Consider the following 25,521-nt stretch of genomic DNA (forward strand, 5'->3'; position numbering starts at 1 on the left):
GAGATCACGTCCGATAAAATGTAGCGACTTGTGACAATGAGGTGAAAGGATGCCTTTTGGACATGTGAGTGAGTCTGCTTTTGACTTTGAGGGGTTAAATATTTGATGAATGGGAGCCAAAGGCAGACTACACACAAGGGGGTACACACCCCCTCCGCCAACCAGGAACAAGTTCCCCAATATTTGTAATGAAAGGAAACGTTCAATATAGGTGGCGTAAATATACACGAAACCTGCTGACAAAATAAAGCTAGAAACTACAGCATAAAAAGTGGCAACTCTTTTGGGTTTATGACATGGTAGCAATCAGACATCTGATGCTTTAAGACGACTCAGTCATACGAAACCGTAGGCGTGTGTTTTCTCACCCAGTATTGAGTCATGCAATGAAGCGAAATTTACAAGGAGCTCAAGTATTGATTCTATTTATAGCCTTGAGGAAGTGCTTATCTTTACATAAAAACAAGATGTGCATCCAAACAACCCACACACATCAATACCTGCATGTAAACACACTCCAGGCTCTCCCACGGCTGGAAGAACAAAAGCCGGGGATGGTCGCGTGGCTAATTTGCATGCAGCGCACTATATCATTTGCATTAGCATGTTCTCATAGAAGCGCAACACTGGGAACCCCCCCTCCTTCACAGCAAAGCCGTCACTCAATTAGGAGGATGAAGAAAGTTATCGCTACACAAGCAGGCCTACTGTGGGAGGCTTTGTATTGGGGGGGGGGGGCTGAAATTTGTTTCCCGCCGCTCTCCATCATCACGAGGCTGGGTCGTTTCAGGTCATGGTAACACTGCACTTTAAGTTGGACGCAAGATATGCACACCTGCCAACCTTGAGGTTTTATGAGTATTGCATAGTGTTGATGCGTTCAAGTGCACTATGTAATTCAGGCTTAACTCGAAGCCGAAACTGAAGGCAACAAAATGCGTACCTGGACAGCACCCAAGCCCACAAGGGTAATAAAAAGGTCAAGGTGCGTACATGTACAGTTTTAACATTAGTAGAGTCCTGTAAGCATGAAATAACACCCCTATAGTCACCTTTACACTCCTATTATTCATTTTTACACCACATTGCAACTCTTACGCTGACGGAACTCGAGACGGCCCCTACCTAGCAAGCTAACCAGGTACCCCCGAATTTATTTCTACAACCTAAGAAGCCAAAAACATACCACTTCCACATGGAATGGGAGGAGAACCTTTTTTCACTCATGTTGGACATGCCATGGCCGACTTCAGTGTAATGCATTCTTATGTTCTTATTCTTTTTCTTGTGTTTTCTTTCTTTTCTTGGGAGAATGAACAGAATAAGAATTTCATTGCATAGTATAACTGCCTGTTTTACTATGCATATGACAATAAAACTCTTGAATGCAATGTCTCAATGTTTTCTGTCCATACTGCCGCCTAGTGACCAGAATACTACATATCACTTCTATTTCAATATGTTTTGACTAATAATAGACCATAGGCTACCACGAAACGGCAATCATTTATTAGTTTCTGAAAAAAACGTTCCAATAAATAATTTAAAAATGATTTATAAATTATATATTTTGTGAATTTATTAGTAGAAATGCTGTTGATTGTGTGGTACTGATTGTTGATTAATCACATTTTTAATCGCCAAGTAAGGTAAAATAGAGTGCACTATTTGACTGCAACCACCAGAGGCGCTGTTGAGTCACTGTCAACTAACTTGTGCTTTAGTAGAACATGACGACGTCCGTGACGGGAAGTTTGGCTACGGCACAACTCTTCCAGGAGAATGAATGGATGTGCCCTCAAGCCATATATTGTATCTTACAACAATATTTACAACTCATCAAGTATTTACAAAATAAATGGTCTTCACTGGCTGCCATTCATATGTATTTGCTAGCAAGGAAACTCCTACATTACGAGTCACAGGAGCTTTGTGCATTTCTGAATGCATGCCATGTCCATCCACTTCACTGCCAAGTGAGATTCTGGGAGAAAACTGGCTTCAGATGGTTTGAATCTAGTCGGAACTTGCGCAGGTCAACGGCATCCAAATGCCTCTTTTCTTCCCTGGAGGTGTGGTTTTACTGCATCGAGGGGCCAACGGTCAACTCACCCACCAATGCCTGTGCTGTTGCAACAGCGCAAGAATTTATAGCTGTGCAGTATTTCATTCCAAATACACACTTCTAAGGTGACAAGTGTTGCATGTATGGATTACAAACAAATACATTGAGGACAGCAACAGGCCTGACAACTTGGCTAATCAAAAGCGAAAGTAAAATCAACAACAATGGGCACATTATGCAACCATTGTAACAGCTCAAAATGGAAAACAAAAGCTACTTTCATCAAGAATGACAAGCTCGTGTCTTCGTAGACCATCTTGGGCTTTTGCATGAATATCAAAATACAGCACACAGAAAACTCATTTGAAGTTCGTGGCCTAAACACGTGAACGTAAAGATGTAGCAGGCAGGAGGTGAAGTCTTGCAGATTCTGTATTCCTTTGACAACTCTCACGGTAAAAAGGCATATGTACAAAACATGTTTAAGACGGACAAAAGGCAAGAAATTGGCGCCAATTAGGCCCAAAACCTATTAGCTAATAATTAGGGATCCCCAATCAATATCGGGCGATTTCCGTAAAAAAAATAAACGCCTTTCAAAACAGATCTACATGCTACATGTCTGCTGTGTCACATGGGGTTGCCAACAAAACGACGCGTCTTGTATTGAGCTTGACACAGGCTACGCCAATCGATGCCAGCGTGTTTGATCACTCCCCTACCAAACCTCTCTCTGTTCGACTATTCTTGCATCTTAGTTGACATGCTTTGCCTAGCTGTACTTTGCATTGGCACCTAGCTAGCCAGCCAAGTACTTAACATTACCCGCCTAGCTTGTGGTCTTCGGACTCCAAATGTGACTTTTTTTTTTTTTTTTTTTTTTTTTTAACCACACTGACATTTTGTTTTTTTAAAACAAATGAGCTATGCAGTTAGTTCGCACCTCGTTTGTGTCCCATGGGGCGATATCACGTTCATGGGGTACGGACTCACCTTTTCAAGCATCATTGACAGCTTTACTCTTGTCATTATACTAATTGTGTCTTGTCCTCAAAACGCTATTTGTGTGTGGTTATTTCATGAAAATAAACAGTGTGTCCAGCCTTATGACAGTGAAACTACCACAGGGGTCTCCCATCTCGCCAGATGATCGTCAGTAGCTCACAAAGGCTCAAAGAATAACTCTTAGTAGTTTGTTTTTTTTAAAGTGTTGAATTCACACTTTATGCCTTTATAATGACAAATGAGGAAAAAAATAGGATAAAGACGATGGCCACACTGTTTGGGTGGAGATCTGCATGGTAAATAAACGTAGTGTACAACTGAAATGTTGCCAGTCGTAAATAAAACAAATAGCTGACAGCTCCGACAGTGATGAAAGGTGGAGACCCCTGCCACCTGGACCCTGAATTTATTATACAGTTTTAAGTTGAGCAGGACACATTTCCATCTAATCATTTGTATTATTTGATTCTGTTCATTTTGTTATCTTGAGCTAAAATATAATTATTGAACGGTTTATGTCCCACGTACTACTCCAAAACATGCAACAAATGAAATTCAGGTTTGCGTCAAATAGCACAAAAATCTTTTCACACCAATATTGACCTATTTGCCAGGGGCCCTTTGGAATTGTCCAACGGTGCCCCTGACCAATAGCAATCATCCAAAATAAATTGAAAAATGTACAGTTAATCCATGTGATTGGTATCGGTACTGGCCAATCTCACTCATGGACGATCGGTATCCGCATCGGCAGCATTAAACCCTGATCGGAGCGTTGAACGTGCACTATTCCGTTGCAGATCCTCCTGACACCAATGGAACAAAGCCACATTCGCATGCATCTTACCAAACACAGTGGAAATAAAGAGTTCAAATGTAGACATCCGTAAGCGTTGGGCTTGTTGTTGCTTTGCTACTCGAGCAAAACCTCAGTAAACCTTACAAGAGCCGAGTTCAGCCAGCTTCAAAGAGCTTTTTCCTTCGGCTTTTTGTGACAGGTCTCAAAGTAATCCACAATACGACTACGAGTCCGGCAATACCGTAGGTTTATGTGGTACTTTTCACAGTAGTTAACTTCTTTTTACACTTGTGCCACTGTTGAGATGGTAAACACGTTACGTGAACAATGCCCGTGCAGTCCATTCCCATTATTCCCATGGGAAAATAGTGCAAAATCGGAGGCGGACCAACATTCTAGATCGTGAGGCTTCCACTGTAGCGTTTCTCACACAACGTTAGCAACAACAAACGCGTGACTCCATCTAGCAGGTTGAGGCACATTCACAATAAAAACATCCATTTCGGGAACTTGCACATGCAGGTGAGGGACGAGCTGCCCTTTGGAGCTCCTTTGTGTAGCCGCATGTGGACAAACTGTATAGACACAATGGGCTCAACACCCCCCCCCCGCCACACACACACACACACACAAAACCATCAGGACCCCGGCATGTCACTGCGCGATTTAAAACAGCAACGCTTGCTCAGCACAATGTGGCAGCGACCAAACCCGACCCTCCAATTCAATTCAAACGGAACTGCATGTGCTTGCATAAGCATCAGCTGCCCGTACAGTGTCCGCACACACACACACACGCGCGCGCGCACACACGCACGCACGCACAGGAGGTCCTCTGTTTACGAACAACGTCCGTTCCTACGCCGCGTTGGAAGTTGATTATTATAGCAGATTTTCCCCCCATGTTCAAACATACGATCTTTATCCTCGTTTTCCTTGATTAGCGTAGCTACGCACGACCACGTGTCCTTCCACCGCACGCACGCACGTCGCTAGTTCCAGACCTCCGACCTTGAAGAAACGTTGGCAAACAGGCCACCCGTGTCGCACTTTGGACACCCCTGCTTTTATAGCTCTTCATCAGGGAGGAGCGGGTCAAGTCAGCAAGCAAACACGACTTCTTAGCTCCTTTGGTCACGATGGCAATTAAAGAATAAAGGGGAGTGTTACAGATGCTGGAACTAATCAAAGTGTGTTGTACTCTTCTAAACGAGTTGTATACACACACACACACAGGAAATAATGTACAAAAGCAGACCAATCACAGTATTTAAGGTTTTTTGTAGGGGAGGAGCCAGCAAATGTAGTGTATGTACGCTGCTGCTTCAACACAAAAGAACATAAACCTGTGACATCAAAAAGCGTATTCACGGGTCAAAATGTCTCCCCGGTTGGCAGATCTGTACTTCTCGAGTCTCGTATTTACAGCTTGGCTGAAAACAGGTTTTCCAATAATTTATGGAAGTGTGTCATAAACCCAGGACCTCATGTACCTAAAAATGTGATAATCAGCCAAGTGTTTATTATGCTTATCCTTCTCTTCCGTGCATGCGTGTGCTCACGGTGACTCACACACCTGTTAAGATGCTTCAGTTTCTTTGGTGGCAAGGCTTCCAATTCCAAATCTATAAAGGAGACACACAGATAAGGTTAATCATCTCACATGCTAAAGTCCACTAATCCCCCATACAAATGCCAATAACTCATTGGATTTTATTGTCTTGCACTGCGTGTTCACAGAGAATAATTAATAACAAACTGCAACACCAGATAGCAATTATTAGCAATTATGCTGTGTGGACTATTTCAAGTATGTTGGGAAGCAAGTCGCTCCTCTTGACAGGGTGTCTCGGTGACGCAGATCGAGAAAAAGAGCGAGAAAGTGCGTTTGGGTCAGAGTTGCAGCTCAGGTCCTGATCGGCCATTATCTCCTCAGCTGTTGGCCGACTCGCAGCTTAACCAACATGGCTCCCCGGCAGTCTGGTATTTTTCCAGCGCAACGAAGACTACAATAGCATTTTCTACGGTCTCTGCAAAAACATTAACACGTACCTGATCATCCGTTTCAAAATGCGATGTATGCAAGCACAAAAGCATGTACTTGTACGAACCAGCTGACTGTCCTTTTACCGACAGAGGGTGTTAATCGCTCTCCGTTTAAAAGGAAACTGAAAATAACATTTAGACCAAATTGTTCCGTTAAGGAGGACCACAAAACCTCAGCTGGCCGCACGGTAACGACGGAGAAGCCAAAATAGAAGCTCGGCAGACGGCTTGCATGACCGCGGAGCAATCTGCGTCGTTAAATTAGCATGGCGGCTAACGCTAACACTTGCTAAAATGCTAATGGTGCGAAGCGGCTAATTAATTTGCGGTCGCGTAAAAAACACCAAATGCAATGCAATGCCAGTTGTTTTTACTCGCAGAATACGCCATTTAAATAGCAGCAATGAGCACATACGTATGTCAGAAATGTAGCGTTGTACGTTTAGCAAATAGGCTGTATCAAGCTAGCATTCGCTCCAATTCATTTAAATATTACCTGCCGCGCAATGCTGGAATTAGGCGTCATCTGTCAGTGTTAGGAGTACATGCATTTGCTACTTTAGTTGCAATTGCAAACACACAAGGAGACTAGCGCGTTAGCTTAGCTCAGCCAACTAAACAACAACTTATCTCCAGCAGTCAGTCCCCTGTGTAGATGATATCCCGACGCCCGCTAAGGTTACATGAGCTCTGCATTGGGCGCTGGAGGGGGTGGCGGAGTAAAAAAAAAAAAAGGCTCACCTCATTGAAGTATAAAGTGCAACAGAGTGGAAGAGGAAAGCCGACTGGTAAGGCTTAAAAAAAATAATAAATTGAACGCGTTTGCAGCATCTAGTAGGGGAGGCATTCGTCCTGCGTGATCGCCATTTTCTTCTTGAACTCGCTGCTAGCTAACCTTTAGCTCGGGATCTGCTGTAGCCTCTGTGCGCGTGCACTTCAGCGCGGCCACGCGAGAGGGAGGGGAGCACAGGAAACACTCTCCACTTCCTCTGGCTGAAAAAACCACACACACAACCCTGACAAGATACGCATTACAGTATTCAAAATGACACACTATGTTTATTGCCAGGCATTATTGGTCGTTCATGTCACACTTTACACACGTTTGAATTATACAAATCATTGCAATACATTCCCCATAAACAAAACCAAAAACACACAATCACCATAAAATGCAAAAGAAAAATGCTGCAAATGGCAAAAACACACACAAAACCCCTAAAACAACCGCATGAGAGAAATGCTGCAGGTCCACAAAACAAAGCGCAAGTTTGCTAGTTCACTAGAACTTGCTGGATCTACGCTACGCTAACATTAGCTACGTATGCACATGTGCAGCTTTTTCCTTTTGCATTTGTTTTTCATCTTGCAATGTTTATGCAATTGCAGCATCTCCTGCTGCTTCTATTTTATGCCGTTTTTGGATCATTTCTGAGTTCGGAGTGTGGGTGGTGGTCGCAAAAAACATTCAGACGCAATTTAAAATAATCAATAAACACACAGCATTCGTCACGTCAAATTAAATGCAAATTTATTTGTGCTGATCTTTTTATTAATATACAGTCAACTTACTTCACTATGACGTCACATTACTGGCCAGTGTACACATTGAGATGTCCTCAGTGCGGCCTGGGGGGTCATTTTCGGCCCTTCTGAAATGATGTGTGCATCTCTGTTGCTGTAGGATAATGGTATGCATGAAAGTGTGTGTGTGTGTGTGTGTGTGTGTTATTTTATTTTTTACATTATAAAAGAAACAGAAACACTTTACAAATCTCAAAAATATATTTCATATTTGATTTGTATTTTAAGGCACAAGTAGTTCAAAATATTTAAAATATTTTTAAAAAATTATATATATATATATATGTATATATATATATATACACACATATACATATATACATACATACAACAGGAAGCTGTTGGCATTAAAAAGGTTTTTTAAAAAAAATCACAAAACATAAATCAGGCGGAAATAATTGAAAATGACTGACTTGATTTAAGTGGAAAAATCTATCAATTATTTTAGTTTTTGGGAAGCTGACATTTTCGGTCGTGAGGCTGAACGTGTGAGTGAATTTGAGCGGTGAACACAAAGCATGGAAACGATGAAACGGAGAGAGGAATCAGCAAATATTTCCAAAGCTGTGACTGCGTCGTGGGCGGGAGCAGCGAGGCATGCGTGGGCGTTTTGAACATTAACCTGCCACAGGCAACAGCAGTCAATGATCTTACCGATTTACCACCTGGAATTGTGTTGGCTTCACTATTTGATTAGATGAAATCAGCTGCAAAGGAGTGACGTGGAACCTCCTGCATGATGGTCTTTTTGTCCTTGCACTGATGCTTTACGATATGAATGGTGCTGCCTCAAGAGAACTACATGCAGTCTTTCCCTTTCACGCTGTGATGAAGTCGTATCATTGGAGGCGCTTCTTGGGTCGTATGTTGCAGCAGTTCAAATTCCAAGTGGGAATTAGATTAGTTTATTGTGTCAGCGAGGGTGATAACACAACACGTTGTTGTTGCGATACAGTCTACAGTCTGGGACGCATGGAACCACAACAAGAGCTGAGGCTCATTTGCAACCATTCCAACTTCTTGCACGATGCGGAAGCGCCATCACATGAGATTGCTGACTTTTTAACTTTTTGTTTGATTTTAATGGCACCCTTAAGGTTTTTTTCGTTTTCCTGGGAGCTAAACACCCACCTCACGGTCACTGCTCCTCTGCTCTCGCCACTTCACCGACAATAGTTTTGTGAACAAAGCACAGAGTCCCAGTATTCATCCAATTATATCGACTACCCAATTCTTTTCTGCTGTTTGCTGATGACCACCAGCAGGTAAACGCCCCATGAAGCTCTGAGCGGCGGTGGACGTTTGGACCACCGGACCAATCGTAACAGAGTAGGCGTGGTCAGGGGGAGCAGGCTGCGGAATCCGAGAATCTGGGCCAAGAGGAGAAGAATGCAGATTTACCACGTCCACAACCTGGAGATTGACGGAGTATTTTATTCAAAGAAACGTCCTGTCAGGATGCAACTAATCATCTTTTTCTTAGTCAATTAATCGAAACAACAAGCTTCAGATTAATCGGGTAGGCACGAGACCAGAGGTGTTCAAACTGCGGCAGGGGGCCAATTTGTGGCCTGCAGCACATTATAAAAATAATAAGCACATTATAAAAATACAATTTAATAATAAGAAAAAAAAGAAGGAAAAATCAGCAGTAATTTTACAATAATAAAGTCAAGTGAATGAATAATAAAGTCAAACAAAAAAAAAGTAAACATTTCACAAGAAAAAAAAGGGGGAAAAAAGTAATTTTAGTAACATAAATTTTAAATATTAAAGAAAAAATATGTTTTTTTTTAAAACTCATAATATGAGAAACAAAAAGAATGAAGTCATTTTTGGAAAATGAGGCTGAGGAAAAAGTGATCATATTACGGGAATCAAGTCAAAATATTACAAGAAGAAAGTGGAAATATTTGTAAAATTGTTTTGAAAAAGCAACAGAAGAAATGGAAAAAAAAGAACAACATTTTAGACTAAACTCAAAATATGAAGAGAAAAAAGTTGCATTCCAACAAGAAAAATGTTCGCAATTTTACAAGAATGAAGTTATAATATCAGGAGGACGAAAATGTCATTGTAGTAGCATAGAGTTGATATATTCAAGACAAAAAGGCATTAAAAAAAAGATGTAATATGAGAGACAAAAAAGAATGAAGCCGTTACTGAAAAAGTTATTATATTACAAGAAAAAGTCCAAATATTATGGGAACAAAGTCCAAATGACAACGTCATTTTAGTAGCATTTCACTTATATCACAAAGCTGAAATGCAGTTTTTTCTTGAAATTAATTTCGACAAAAAATAAGTGGAACTCTTAATCACAATGACAACCACACACTTCTGTGAAATCAAACTGTCCACTTAGGAAGCAACACAGGTTGTCAATCAACTTCACATGCTGTTGTGCAAATGGAATAGGTGGCCAGCCAGACACCCCCAATAATAATCATAATCATAATCATAATAATAATAAAAAGTTGGCTTTCCATAGACAATGTCTGTGTGACTTTGTTGTCAGCACATTGAACTATGTAAAGAACATAAGAATATGTCATGTGTTCAGGTCTAGGGTTTTTTAGCAGTGTCCTGTATATACGGTATATAACTACTTAGCGTATCTACTGTACACGTGTTGCTCAAAAGTGGCGAAGTTGCATCCTTCCATTTTTCACTATGCCGCCCTGGCTGGAAAGAGTTTGGACACCCCTGTCCTGGATGGGCCGAATCAATGTGAACCAAACCCAAACAATTAGTGGTTTGAGAGGCTGCAATCAGAGCATGTTTACATTAAAAAAAATACAAATAAAACATGAATCGAAAACCAAAATAGTTGATTAATTGGATAATCCATTCACCATCGATTCATCAATAAATTGTCGCAGCTCTCGAGTCAATATCATTTGAAAAGCCCTTGAAACGGGCAGGACGGGGCCCCTCTGGTCGCTTCAATGAAAAAAATAAGAATAAAGTTGTGATATTCCAATCGTAAACGTTACACAATCAAGTCGGATTGATACCAACATTTGCAGTATCGTCCACCACGACTCCAGGCAGAGGCTGTTCATTCATGTTCTTACTTTTTTTGCTTAGGAAAATATCACTTATTTCTTGTCATTTTGCTTCTTTTTTTTTTCTTTCCTCTCCTTTGAAGAAACTGCTTTTATTATAAGTTGGTACTTAGTTTTTTATAGTGTGCACATCATAGCTTTGTTGTCACAGTTTACATCGTCGTTCATTTGTCATTTCTCGAGCAAAAAGGTAGAAAGCAAAGGAGTGGGTGGAGTGACATGACAGCAGATGGTGCGGCGGGAGCACTTTGACACATGTGCAAACAAACCTCTGAGCTGCTCGTAAAAAAAAACAACAAAAAAACCATCAATGTTGAATCTAGTTATGTCACGCGGAAATTCAAAGATGAATGTCTGCATCTGATATTTCTGTTGAAAAGCCCTTCCCTGCATTGCAAGTGTGATAGAAATGTGCATTTTGTGAGGGCAAAAAAGCAACCTAAACATGTCTGAATGACGAATGTTGTTGCCAAATGCATGTTGTAAGTGTGAATGAGCTCCAGATAGGAGCAGAGCTGCACAGTCAAGTCACAGATTAGGCAGTAACCTTGACAGGTAGACCCGTATCCCAATCAGACCCGGTTTAATCATTCACATTCATGTTTACACACGCTGACATTCATTTCCTGAAGACACACACTCCAACTCATCAGCACTGCTTGTGTAGTGCGAGGGAGTTCCATGGCTGCCATTCTAGTTCCGCAAGGGGCGTGCGTGCCATAATTCCAGTTTCCTACTATTATATTCACTCTAATATTACATCTAGTCATTTGTATTTGTTTTGTACAGTAATCCCTCGTTTCATCAATTGGTTCCAGACCCGACCGTGACAACTGAATCTCCACGAAGTAGGATTCCTTATTAATAAATGGAACATTTTCATAATTAGAGCAGAGAAAATCTGCTTGCAACCTTCTAAATACAGTTTTTGACATTATTAGAGCCCTCTAACACCCCTATAATCATCTTTACACTCCTATTACCCAAGATAGTAGACATAATAAGACCAAATGAGCCATTTAAGACATAAATAAGACTCGTGTGTGGATGTAAATGTGTTCCGGTGGCACGGACAGGAAGTGACGTCAAGGGTTCAGAGTTGAGTTTTAGCTTGCCGCGGGTTACAGCTGCTACAGTAGCCCGTTGTGAGAGAGCATTCAAACCTACAATAAAAGCCTGTTGTTCTGGCGATCGAGTCTGGTGCTTGTAGGCAGCCTTATTCATAAATGGAATATTTTCGTAGTTGGAGCACCGAAAACGTGTACGACCTTCTAAATTGGCTTTTTAACATTGCTTGTAGGCAGCCTTATTCATAAATGGAATATTTTCGTAGTTGGAGCACCGAAAACGTGTACGACCTTCTAAATTGGCTTTTTAACATTATTAGAGCCCTCTCGTCATAAATAACACCCCTGTAGTCACCTTTACAACCATATTACCCAATGTAGTAGACATAATAAAAAAAAAATACGACATTTAAGACAAAAATGAGATTTGTGTTTGTGTGTAAATGTGTTCTGGTGCTACGGCAGCTGAGTTGGGGAGCAGACAGGAAGTAAGGACAGGGGTTCAGAGTTGAGTTTTAGCTAGGTGTGGGTTACAGCTGCAACAGGAGCCCGTGTTAGGGATTATTGTGCCTTAGGTGAGATCTTTCAAAGTTGCAATAAAAGCCTGTTGTTCCAGCCATCAAGTGTGGCGCTCGTGTGAACAGTAGAGTAACGTTACTGACAACTAGTGACCAGTGTAGAATACTACATATCATCACAATGCCTTTGAATGCATTTTTTTTTTGCATTTTAATTGAATATATGTCTATTAGTTCATTTTGACATTTTTATGCTTGAAAATTATTTAGACAAAAAAGTATGTACATTTTGCTTAAATATGCATATTCCTTGACTAATAATTGCCCATAATCAACCACGAAACAGCATGATTCATATATTTCTGAAAAACTTTATAGTGAGGCTGGCAAATTCAAAGTGTGAAGTGGCCGGAGATGACTGGATGTCTTTTTAAATCATGAAAAACAAAAAGTTATATTAAATCTGAAAAACTTAACTTATTTGAATCATCCATCCATCCATCCATCCATCCATCCCGCTTCTCCTCATTAAATGATTCAAAATAAAAAAAGGATTTTTCAAAATTGTTTTCTCTTTTTTTTATTTTTGCATTTGTTGTTGTTTGTTTAACGTTGTGACTGGAATAGCACTTGATACTGTATATACAATGTAGACCCCCGCCCCCACTCCCCAACAAAGCTTCAATATTTTTTTTTAAAGTGACAAACTGGTGGCGCATCAGTTTCAGTTTCTGCAATCGGCAGCATGCGCTCCGACAACAACATCACATCCATCTAAACACGCACACGCACACACACACACACACACACACACCCACACCCACAGACCCCAGCAATGATGCTGTGCAGCTGCAGGAGCGTGCAAAAATGAGAACGCCATTGTTGCGGGGGCCAGCGAAGGGGGCATAGATAATCACCGACCTAAAGAGAAAGTTGGGGAGGGCAGAAGGGAGAGAGAGACCATGTGGTGGGGCGAGAGTGCAAGAAAGAGGACAGACAGACAGACAGCGGTCAGACAGACAGAAAGAGATTTGCATGTCAAGTAGCAAGAGGCGTGTACGAGTGCACGCCTGCACATACTATGCTGCAGTCTGCATGCTTGTTGTGTGCGGTGGTGTACATACGAGTGCTGCTTCTAGTTAAAAAGGATTGAAACTCTTCCAAGACTGCTGACTAACAGATAAATGTTCCCGTTCACACACGAGGCAGACGTACGTACGCTCAAACACGAATGGAGACATCTTTGATGCATCTAGTGTCTTGAAATCACAAGTATCTCATTAGAAAGTATCAAAATAGCACAGCCACAATGTCATTGAATTATGAGAACACGGTTGCAATAGCGTGGGAATGAAGTGGGAATTTTACAAGAATATGGCCATAATATAACGCATTTTATATTTATATAACGCACATTTGCAAAAAGAAATAAAAGCCATCATGTTACAAGGATAAAGTAACAATATTATAAGAAAAGAGCTGACATGTTACAAAGATGATAAATAAATTAAATTTGAATTTTGAAAAAGATAAATTCATGGAATGAAAGTTGGAATTTTACAAAAATAAACACATAATATTTGGAGATAATAGTGAAATGTACGAGAAAAGTCCAAATATACAGCATAAACACAAAAATACTTACTGGAATCACATTACGCCTTAATATCAGTGCAATAAAAATGTCACGATTCTACAAGAATAAAAGTGGAATTTTGCAATAATCTCATAACATAAGAATAGTCTGAATTTTGCAATTCTAGTCATAATATTACAAAGAAGAATCTAAATACAAAGTTGTCATTTTACAAAATATACCAGTAATGAATATAAAATAGCCATAATATTATGGCATTTAAATGGAATTTTACTAGGATAAACGCATAATAATGTGAGAATAAAAGTGAAATTTACAACACACAACGCAAGTCAGAATAATAAATGTTTCTAACATGTTTCTAATTAAAAAGAAATCAACAATATTTTGAGAATAATAGTGAAATGTACAAGACAAAAAGCAAGTCAAAATATACAGTATAATAGTAAAAATACTATTAATGTTATTTTAGAAGAATTAAGTCATGATGTTAGAGCAATAAAAATGTCGTCAGTATCCAACAATAAAATTGTACCAAAGTAATTGCATAATCAAAATTTTAAATATCTCGTCATAATATTAAAAAGGGAAAAATCTGAAATATAAAGTTGTAATTTTACAAAATATACCCGTAATTCATATAAAATAAAGATAATATGGCATTTAAGTTGGAATTTTACATGAATAAACATAACATTTTGAGAACAAAAGTGAAACATTACAAGAAAAAAGTCAGTTTTCATGAGAATAACATGGTGTTTTTTTAAGAATTAATCATAATAGTACCAGAATACAGAAGTCAGGGTTAAAAAAAGTCATATTACCAGAATAAAGTGGGATTATTACAAGAAAAACGCTGAAATATAAATATAATAAAGTTCAAATTCTACAAAATATAACACATGACATGTGACTGTCATTTTCCAAAATAAACACAACATTTTGAGAAAAACACACAGTATCAGTATCAGCGATGTAAAGATTTTGGCCAAAGAAAACAGATGGTTTGAAAGAGGAGTAAAGGAAGCTATTTTTGTCAAACAACAGAACCCATCCTTGAATCGGAATGGTGGTTTGAGGTTTAATTTGGACCCTGTGTTCAGCAGGTTACTGAGACCCAAACCCACAGCTCTTAGTCTTGCAAATGAGGTGAAGCCAGGGCCGAGCCAGAACAATAGATGCTAACGAGCCAGTATCAGAGTCGTTCATACCCGACTCAGGGAGCGACACTTCCCTTTTATTGGAGGTGCTAATAGCAGGATAGGATTATACCACTACTCCGCCCAGGCTTAGTGTAAAGAACCAATAGAAGGAGGGTGTTGGCACACCAATTCCGCCCACTCTTACTGTATTTAAGGCCTAAGCTACCAGCACTTATTAGTTCGCTGACGAAGCTCTTCGGATGAGGAGCGAAACGTCCGACACCTTCTTCACAGAAGTACAGATGACGTCTCAAGAAGCCTTTCCCTCGACAGTATCATAAAGTCAAAATATTTATTAGCCTTAGCTCGTTATTTTAGAAGAATAAAGTCATCATATTAGTGCATCATTAGCGCATTAAAAATGCTGTAACTATACAAAACTAACGTTCTAAGAATATTAGTAGAATTATAAAAATATACAGTCAGAAGAAAAAATACGAGACTACAGTTGTGATTTTACAAAATATACACAAAATATTATGAAACGTAACTCCTAATGTTTATTAAGATCATTAAAGATTATTCACAAAATTGAAAAATTATGAAAAAAAATATTTTTTTTGTGGGAAGAACGTTGTAATTTTACAGGTGAAAAGTGAAATGCTACGAGAATTAAGTTGTGATGATGAGAATAACATTTAACAATTTAAAAAACATTTTTAAAAATGTAATAAAAATAGAAATGTAAACACTGAAATTCATAATTTTACGAGAATAAAAAGTATTATACGTTATGAAAATACGATCAGAATAAAGCTGGAATTATTATGGCAATAACGTGGTAATATTACCAGAATAAAAGCCATCATTGTATGTGAATGAAGTCATGAGGGCGTCTGTGCCCATCTGCATCTTATACGACATGATGGATATCAGAAGAGCTACCATTCGGCTCTCTTCATGAGATTTGTCCTTTCCTACGGATGGTAATAATCCATGGCCGGGCTGCGATTATGCAGATAATCACAGGATACGTCGGTCTACTCATCTACATGCAGATGACCTATCAGGCAGGCGCTGCTGCCCTTGCTATGCTCAGCTATTACCGCAGGAAGTCATGCAGAACGCCGGTCAAACTGCACACTGCCTTGCATTTCCAGCCTTTTACGATGTGGCAAAGCACAACACACACACACACGCACAGTGTGTAGCAGTGTGAAAGTATTGGAATGAAGGAGGGAAATGCCTCTTTTGGCGCTTGAAGGCAACATTTAAAGGTCAGTTGCAACACTGCTTTGTTTTTTTGTTCATTTAAGTGGAACGACACACAGCCTGGATTCCTCTCCGCTTATTAAATACGTCACTGTCACAGGCTAAATAGTCACACTAAACACTGCAATGGTTCCTTCTTCATGGTCTTCCACCTTCGTGGTACTGGTTATCTTCAGTATTGCAATAGTAGAAGTCGAATACAAGCATTCAAGGAATGATCTGGGGTTGACATTTAAAATCCAGTTTCTAATGAACGTAGGAGAGAGAGAAAAAAAAAGACAGATCTGCAGGAGTGATGAGTCCATGCAGTATAAATATTTTGAAAGACGAGAGCGTCTGTGCCGCTGCTGCCGGGCCCTGATACAAAGTGCGGCTGACCCCGCAGTCATTGTCACCAAGCGGACCGCCGCTGGGCTTTTGTCGGCTGTGGACGGCCAGTAGACCCCTTGCAGGGCGAGAGACAGAAAGAAAGAGAACGACAAAAGAGCAGGTTGACGTGACAGGAAGAGAGAAAGTGCTAGCAGAGCGAGAACATGACATGGAAAAACAAAAATCATCATGTCGGTCTAATTATGACATTCACGTTCAAGCTTGATGACAGATGAACTTGTATTTTATTCCTTTTTTCCCATTCATGGTTAACTTTCTCCTCTGCTTCTCACCCCCGTGCTTCAAAGGAAGTGCACGTGTGTGCACGTGATTGTCTGCCGTCTCTCATTACCGCTGTGTGTGTGTGTGTGTTTGAGTGCACGGCTGGGGCCTGCCTGCGTGATGGGCGTTACCATGGCAACTTCAGAGCTGATTCCAGAGCGAGTGCATCATATTTCTACACAGCGGTGCAATGGCATAAAGACAACACGCCTTTTGTTATGAGCCTGCGTATCTTGTTGTCTTGTTTTTTTTAAGTGTAATCCGCCAGTCTTGAAAACGTGACTGAAAAAAATTCATTCAACACCAAAGATGTTTTTTTAAACCCAAATGTTCGCTCTCAAAGACTTATTTATACGTCTTTTACGTTTTTTTGTGTGCGAGGCAAAAACAGGTGATGACGCAAATACAAGCACGAATAAGAAGTCACTGTCACTGCAGTTTTAAGCCATAAAAGCGGCCACAAGGTGGCACAAGTGCATTTGCTGAGAGCTCGGCATGGATCTTTTGCATGGATTTATGCACTCAACAGCAAGGAGGACGTGGAAGAGGATGGAGGAGTGTAGCGTGCAGAAGGTTACGCGTTGTAGAGAAACTCTAACGCATGCGCACGCGCGTGCACACACACAGTTTAGTTCCAAATAAGAAAATGGTAAATAGTTCATGGTGTTATATTTGCAAATAAATTACTATTTTGATGTAAAACAACATTTTTTGTGTTTCTGTTGTGGTGCAGTTGTTTAGATATTTGAGCTGTCACAATAACAAAAAGTATTTGTGTCAAAGTGAAAGTTATGTTTAAATGTATCTTTTCACAAAAGTTAGTTTAGGAACTGATATTTTCCTGAAACTTACCTGTTCTACCGCTGATTACTAAAGAACGGACAAAGGTAGAAACAAACTTTTTTTTTCTAATGAAAGACGGGAGTCTAATCTTTCTTTTGGAAGGTTCCATGTTTATACAGCCACAGAACACAATATTATTCTGTGTGCCTTGAAAGATCAGTCAAAATCATCTAAAATGGCCAATACTGAAGGGGTTGAATTTTGAAAAATGGCTGGGATTGAATCAGTTAAAAATATGTTCACTAAAAGTTTTGTCGTCTAATTTTCCGGTCAACTTCTCTAAATTCAATTAACAGCGAAAAATATTTACATATCTTACAGTAGAAGAGCTTAACGCTTTGCAAGTAGCTGCTGCAGAAATGCTAGTCAAAGATCCTCTAAATAACAGGAGCGCTCCACTGTTTTCAAGTACCGACTGCAAAAACAGTGAGGAGCTCTCTGTTGTTTTTAGGCCCCTGCTTCCAAAACGCTAGTCAAAGATCTTTTGTATGACAGGAGAACTCCGCTGGAAACGTGACGTGACAACCATATTACCGAATATAGTAGAAATAAAAATAGAAAAAAATATGACATTTAAGACATAAATGAGATTTGTGTTCTGGTGCTACGGCAGCTGTTGTGTTGGGGAGCAGACAGGAAGTGACGCCGGGGGTTCAGAGTTGAGTTTTAGCTTGGTGTGGGTTAAGCTGCAACAGTAGCCCATGTTAGGGGTTATTGTGCCTTGGGTGAGATCACTCAAACCAGCAATAAAAGCCTGTTGTTCCAGCGATCAAGTCCGGTGCTTGTGTTTCTCACCCAACATTACAGTAACATTACTGACACCTAGTGACCAGGGTAGAATCCTACATATCATCACAGCGTTTTTGAATGCCTTTTGTATTTTAGTAATTAACGCTTTATTTGGGGGAAAAAAACACGTCACGTGCTTATTTTTGACTAACAATAGGCTGTGTTCAACCACATGACAGCTTGATTGATTCATACTGTATGTCTTTGAAAACCGTGATAGAATGATACTTGTAGCTCCACTACACCAAAACAGTTTGAGAGTTTCATTGTATCGGTTTAGAAATGAAGAAAAAGTCATCTATCCGCAAGGTTATTTCCATCCAAATAGATAAACACACACACACACTCACACACCTTGTTCATGCTGCACTGGCAGAGTGCCCTGGCATGTGGGCACAGAAAAGGGGCGGAAAACGCAGACATGAGTGGTAAGAAAGCAGCACAGCAAATGGCAGAACAACAAAGGACTACGGAAGGCAACAAAAGCATACCTGAGTTCTGAGACGCACACAAGGACAGAAGATCATGCTGCTTGTCTGTCTGCCGTCTCGTGCTGTCTTGGTCTTCTGCAGGGAGAAAGAGGGGCAGGATACTGACCTGAAACGACCCACAACAAAAGGTTAGTCACACGGTGGCGTAAAAACAAAAGTGCAAGCAGACAAAGATGGTCTCACTGTGGGAGTTTGCAGCACCTGTTTTCACATTCATAAATTAGGTGACCAAAACATCACCAACACCTTTCTTGTCCTCCATCTTCCATCTCATTCACTTCTAAACGGAAACAAAAACACATCCATTCATACACAAGTATTCTCTTTTATTTCCTTCAAACCGGGAAGAAAAAGAAAAATTCCTCTGGTAAATTAGCAGCATGTAATTATTCTTTTTCCAAATTAAATGTACAAATAAGAAAAAAAACAGGCAAAAGAGGTTCATTTAATAAATAATCACATATTCCTTTCCTCGTGGTTTGCATTGCTCTACCGTGTGAGCCAAATCAAATAATCAAATGTAACATTTTCCTTCCGGCTTTAGAACAAGAGAGCCACCAGGTGGCAGTGTAGCGCAGGTTGGGTGTGCATTGTACTTTTTAAATAATCACTTGGGTTTCCATTGAAAGAATAAAGTGCTTCTCATCCACATTTTGCTCACTTTCACCATTGAATGACACAAAAAAGCAGGCACTTTACGCAGAAATAAATGGAAAAGAAATATCTAGAAGTGGTCTTGCTGTCTTTTCTTGGACTTTTTGTGTTTCCTCTCTGGTTCTTCTAGCTCTTGACGTTTCTCCTTCTTGTGCTTCTTTGGTTTCCTGTCATCTTCACTGTTCTTCACACTTGATGAGCTCAGACTGCTGCTGCCGTGACCGACAGGCCTTTCTCCCGCTGCTTGCGCGCTCACGGGCTCCTTTCCAAGCGGCTGGGTCTCACGTGGGCCGTGATGTCGACCTGCTTCTCGATCATCCTTCGCCTCCTTGCTCGCTCTCTCCTGCTGGCGTTCCTTCAACATTTTTTCCAGCTTGTACTTCTTCCACTGCTCCTCTCTGCTCTCAGGTCTGGGTCCAGGTCTGTCCGAGTGTCTGCTTCGGTCTCGTTTGGACTGAGGTGCTCCACGGGGCGTGGCTGGTACAAGCTGGTGCTTGGGCTCATCAGAAGGCTTGAGAGGCAGACCAGAGGTGCTAGTGCTGGTCAAGCTGGGCTCTGGGGTTCCTTGCACGCTTTCCGAGGTGTGAAAGAGAGAAGATAGGGAGTGAAGTGTTGCAGCAGCTTCATTTTTGTTGTTGCTGGTACTGTCTGGGTCTCCGTGATCATGATGATGGAAGTGGTGGCCCTGGTCCTCCTTTGTCATGTTACATTTGACATCCATTACAACATTGACCTGTTTCTTGCATCCACTTTGATGAGACTGTTCAACATCTCTGGGAGCTTCTTTGCTGTCTTCTAGGCTGACTTCCTGCTCTGTGTCGCTCTTTGACAAGGAGCAAGGACTTAAAGATGTCTTTTTTTCCTCCTTGACTGCTTTATTCTCTCTCTGGTCTTTCTCATGATCTCTCAGCGTGTCAGCTGCCATCTCCAGCTCTCTTGTGTCCCCGCTGTCACTCCCGTCAGTACCGCTAGAGGGAGCCAAACAACAGTCAACCCTCTCGCTGCAGCCTCCTATTTCCTCTTCCATCTGCACCTCTTCTGGCCTTGGGCTTTCTTTCTGAGTGTCTCCCATTGCCTCCTTCTGGTCTGCCGTCACTGATGGTGAAAGAACATCCTTTTTCTCAACATCAGCGTCTTCTTTCTCACATTCGGAGAAGGGAACCTGAGGTAAAGACAAGTCACAGCTCAGAGATGATCAATGAACGCTCACAGAAGGTCCCTGAGAGAGGACAGGTCTTTGTCTTTACCCGTTCTGGACCTCTACCTACAATTCTACCCAGATCAAGAGGAAGCAACATGCAACAAGATCCTACATAAGCACAAAATATAAATTATTTTTGAGCGATACAACAGTGGAATGTCTAAAATCCAATGTCCCTATCTTACTACAATTCAGAACTTAATACAGTAGTAGTCACACGTTTGTGTCATCCATCATGGGTATATCTGAAGACACATGTTCTCTTAAGCCTACTTTATTGGCTAATTGGAGTGTAGATGTGATAATAGGGGTGTTATTTCATGTCTAGAGGGCTCTAATAACGCTACAAACCATATTTAACCATGAAATATTCCATTTATAAGAAGGAATCCAACTTTGCGGAACTCTACTTACGATGGCCAGGGCTGGAACCAATTACCCACGATAAACAAGTGATTACCGCACCTAGAGAAGTGCTACACAAATGTGACCTATTACAATTATTATTAAAGAAACAATAAAAGACATAACCAGGCATATGCTCATTTGTCAGTGGTCTCTGCACTATACAGTACGTCCATCCAAAACGTCTTTGGAAGAAAAACAAGCTAACACAAAAACGTAGACACAGTCACGCACCTGCACGAGTCCAAGTCTGCCCAGGTCTCCATGGTAGTCCTGCTGATGTGGGGGTGTTGTCACCTCAACACTTCCTTCTGGAAACCCCTCACGTCCACGGCAGTGCACTGTGGGAGTGCTGTGGTTTCACAAAAGTTCAAGATCAGCATCCAAGCAAGAACAATAAAACGTCCATTGAAAAGATGTTGGGACTGTGCTTATTTTAATTGCACAGTGCAAATCCAGCGTACTGCTGCAGTGCTTTACAAATGTTGTTGTTGATGAATATTAGAGCTGCAACTAACAAGTTTTATCTTCTTATTTGATTAATCTGAAGCTTGTTGTTTCGATTCATCACTGAAGCCCGAGACCAGGGGTGTCTAAACCTGTTCCAGCAAGGTCCACATCCTGAAAAATGAAATGATGCAACGGCTACTTTCATCTTTTGTAAAATTTGCCAAGAAGATTTACATAATTCAAGAAAAAAACTGCAAAAAGCAAATTCACATCCACTTCGGTCTCTGCCCCCATTTTGCTATTTTCTTTTTTTTTTATTTGTAAATTTTATTCCCAAAATATTTTGACCTTATTTCCATAATATTCTAACTTTTTCCTCAACCTAATTTTCCAAAAATTACAACTTTATTTTTTGTTTGCTTCTCATATTATGACTTCTTAAAAATTTATTTTTTCATTAATATTTCATCTCTATGCTACTAAAATGACATTTTTCTTCATAATATTACTAGTTCACTGCTGTAAAATTGCGCTTTTTTCCTCGTTTGAATACGACTTTTCTCTCTTAACATTTTGACTTGATTCTCATAAAATAACGGCTGTTGTTTCTGCTGTTGTTGTTGTTTTTTGTTTTTTTTTTAATTTTCCAAGTATTTCAACTTTCAGCTTGTAAATTCATCTTCTAATTAGGACTTCATTCCCTTAATATTTTGACTTTATTCTCATAACAGAACATTTTTCATAAGCTAATTCTCCAAAAATGAAAAAAAAGTTTTCCTTTAATATTTCAACTTCATGGCACTAAAATGACGTAATTCCTTCATAATTCAGACTTTTTCTCATTAGGTTACAACTTTTCTCTCTTTATATTTTGACTTTATTCTTGTAAAATTACTGCATTTTTTTTTAGTTTTCTTGCTAAATAAAATTTTTAAAATGTGCCCCGGCCAGTAAATGAACAGTTCTTGGCTGCAAATAGCCCCCGGACCAAATCAACATGAAGTGAACACAAACAGTTAGTGATTTGGTCCGCAACAAAGAGCCAAAAATGTTCATCACTGTTTTCCAAAGTCAAAGCTGATGTGTGAATGTCTCGTTTTATAATAAAAAAATGTAAAAAAATCACATTTGAGAGGCTGAAATCTGAGGATATTTACATTTTTAAATAAAAAAACATGACTCAAATACCAAAAGAGTCAATTGGATAATCAATTGATGGCCAATTAGGAACTAATGAGTAGAAAAGGAATGAATGCGCCTTTACATTCAGGTGACATCACCATCACTGACGTCCAACTGACATTGAACATCCACACATCATCCCAACAAGATGTGAGCATAAAAGATGCAAACCTGTCAGCCTCCTCTTTAATGCCTGCTCCTTCGCTGGAGTGTGACTTCCTCGTCAAAGTGTCTGTGTCTTCGTCGCTCATACTCCTCATCTTCACTCCCTCCACCAGTTCTTCTTTTGGCTCCCACTCTGCTGTCAAGTTTTCACAGGTTTCCTCGTGTCTCACCTCCTCTGTGTCCTCCTTTTCAGTCGTTGCAATGAACTCATCGTGTTCCTTTATTTCATCCTCCTTCACACCCTCATCCTCTCTCTTGGCTTCTGTGCTTGCGTCTACCTCCCCTGCTGTCCGAAGATCACCAAGTGTAAACGTCTCCTCTTCTCTGCAATTTTCCACAGTCAATTCCTCATCTGCTGTTATCGTCTCCCCTGTGAGACTGATAACATTTTCCATTTTGTTTCCAGCCTCTGGTTGGCCTTTCTGGTGGGGTTGGGTTGCTTGCTGCTGTTCCGTTTTGGGAATTTCTGCCTCCAACTGGTCACCATCTGCAGTCACCTCCGTGTCTTCCTGTGACTTTTCCGCACTCGTCTCCGGACAAGACACTTCCGGAATTTCAGCTTTTTCTTCCGGTCTCCTCCTGTCCAGATTGATATTGATGCTAATTTTCTTCTGTGGTTTCACCTTCACCCGCCCCTCCCAGATGTCCGTCACTCTGCCAGGCAGTGCTTTCTTTCCCCCAGGAGTGGGAGTTTCCAGGTTGGTTTGCACGTTCCTCGTGCTGCTTTTAGATGCTCCAGTATGACTTTGCTCTTTACGTTTTTTCTCCTCAGCCGCCCTCTCTCTCTTTCTGTCTGATTTAGAAGCTTTGCTACCTTCACCAGTTTTGTGAGCATCTCGCCCGGGCTTGACATCACAATGCCTCTCCTCATCCCATCGAGGGTTTAAATCTTTGCTTCTTTTACTTTTTTTTCCACTTTTCCGGTGATCTCTTTGTTGTTCTTTCTCTTTTTTATTAGATTTGAGTGGAATTTGGTCATCGGATGTGATCGATTCAATACGACGCTTCTTGTCTATCGAGCCTGCCGCATCAGGTGAATGTGTATTGTCGCCTGGCACACCCTTTCTCATCCTCTTCAACTCATGTTCTAAATTTGGACGCGTTACGTCCTTCTGGGCGCTCCTAGGCTGCGGGGTGGAGTCTCCAGATGGCAGAGAGCAGGCGTCTCTGGGAGAGCCCGAGGGAGGGGAGCTGCAGTCACTGGAAGATGCAGACTGGGGGGAATGACCCTCGCTGGATGACTGGGAGCGACTCTCGCTAGACGACTGAGACGAAGGGGAGTGGCGGTCTGTTAAAGTGGTGTGCATATATTGGGCTTGGCTGAATGAGTCCGAGTTGTGGATGGGTTGGTTCTCTGCTCGGTCTGCCCACAAAGGATTTGGGGGAGGAGGAAGGGAGAGAAGCGGAGGCGGCAGCTGGTGGTAGTGGCTGACATAACTGCTGAAATACTTCTCATACCACTCTTTGTATTGGATTTTCCATTGCTGGTAGTAATCAGTCTGCCCAGTGTCTCCCTCGGCCCTCCCCGATGATGGTGGGTGGTCTGTTCGCCTACTGGATTTGTGGCTGCTGTGAGAAGACCTTTTGCTGTGATGGCGGTTTCTCCGGTGATCTGAGTGGGACTTAGAATGGGGACCCCGACGGGGTGAAGATGAGGATGAGGGTGTGGGCGAGCGGGACCTCTTGTACCCGTAGCTGTAGGCGCGTGGGGGATGAGAGCGACTGTGTGGGACTCTGTGATGGGAGTAGGGAGACCTGGGCCTGAAAAACACAGTCAAAATTAGCATAGCTGCAAATGGTGGTTAATCATGATCAATTAATTTGAGAACTGATTAACACGATTAATTCTTTTAAGCATTGGACAGCCCTAATAAATATACCAATGCTGCCAAAATCACTTAAAGCTATAACAGCTGACTTGATATTTTCAGATTAACTAAAAGTGCATGCTTGTAGATGACCACAATGCAGCCCCCCTTTTGTTCATGATACCACACATGTACCATAAAAGTTCTACAAAACAATCGAGATCCAATAATGCGGTCATTATGACCACTTGCACCAATCTAACAGCATACAATACAAGAACTGAGTACAAGAATCCAGACTTTCCAAAGTTAATCCAGTCGTCTCTTGCCACTTCACACGTCACTCCATCACGGTTTTTTTAAATATATCAATCAATGAATCATGCTGTTTCATGCTTGAATATGGCTTATTATTAGGAAAAATATATATTTAAGCAAATGTTGGGTATTTTTTGCCTAAATTAAGCATTTTAAGCATAAAATGGATAAATTAAGACATTTAAGAGATGCTTTCAAAGACGTTCATGATTTGTAGTATTCTACATTGGTCACTAGGTGTCAGTAATGTTACTATAATGTCGATGAGACACACAAGCATCAGACTTGATTGCCATATTGGGTAATACTACTGTAAAGGTGACTATAGGGGTGTTAGTTCATATCTAGAGGGCTCTAACATTGTTAAAAACCTTATTAAGACGCTTGTTTTTATGCTATAA

General features: G+C 40.8%; 2 protein-coding genes across 18 annotated transcripts in view; both read right to left on the reverse strand.

The window, feature by feature from the left end:
• The window catches only part of LOC129171582 (trinucleotide repeat-containing gene 6A protein-like), a 37,092-nt gene extending 30,235 nt beyond the window's left edge, over positions 1-6,857 (reverse strand). For 5 of the 10 annotated variants that reach the window (XM_054760381.1, XM_054760390.1, XM_054760387.1 and 2 more), the window contains exons 1-2: positions 6,657-6,857; positions 5,446-5,494 (exon numbers count right to left, since the gene is read on the reverse strand). The gene's annotated coding sequence lies outside the window, so the exon portion shown is untranslated. Of the gene's footprint in view, positions 1-5,445; positions 5,495-6,411; positions 6,595-6,656 lie in introns of those variants that run through there. The other 5 variants (XM_054760389.1, XM_054760388.1, XM_054760384.1 and 2 more) reach the window with 2 other exon arrangements.
• A 958-nt stretch (positions 6,858-7,815) lies between these two features.
• LOC129171585 (E3 ubiquitin-protein ligase RBBP6-like) overlaps positions 7,816-25,521 on the reverse strand; it is a 39,202-nt gene continuing 21,496 nt past the window's right edge. For 2 of the 8 annotated variants that reach the window (XM_054760394.1, XM_054760393.1), the window contains 3 exons: positions 23,001-24,755; positions 21,432-21,549; positions 15,553-20,753 (listed from right to left, as the gene is read on the reverse strand). In XM_054760394.1, the coding sequence (XP_054616369.1) occupies positions 19,662-20,753; positions 21,432-21,549; positions 23,001-24,755 (2,965 nt within the window). In that variant the 3' untranslated portion in view covers positions 15,553-19,661. Of the gene's footprint in view, positions 8,870-15,551; positions 20,754-21,431; positions 21,550-23,000; positions 24,756-25,521 lie in introns of those variants that run through there. The other 6 variants (XR_008566813.1, XR_008566811.1, XR_008566814.1 and 3 more) reach the window with 6 other exon arrangements.

This window comes from Dunckerocampus dactyliophorus, chromosome 18 (genome assembly GCF_027744805.1).
Source record: "Dunckerocampus dactyliophorus isolate RoL2022-P2 chromosome 18, RoL_Ddac_1.1, whole genome shotgun sequence".
NCBI classification, from domain to species: Eukaryota; Metazoa; Chordata; class Actinopteri; order Syngnathiformes; family Syngnathidae; genus Dunckerocampus; species Dunckerocampus dactyliophorus.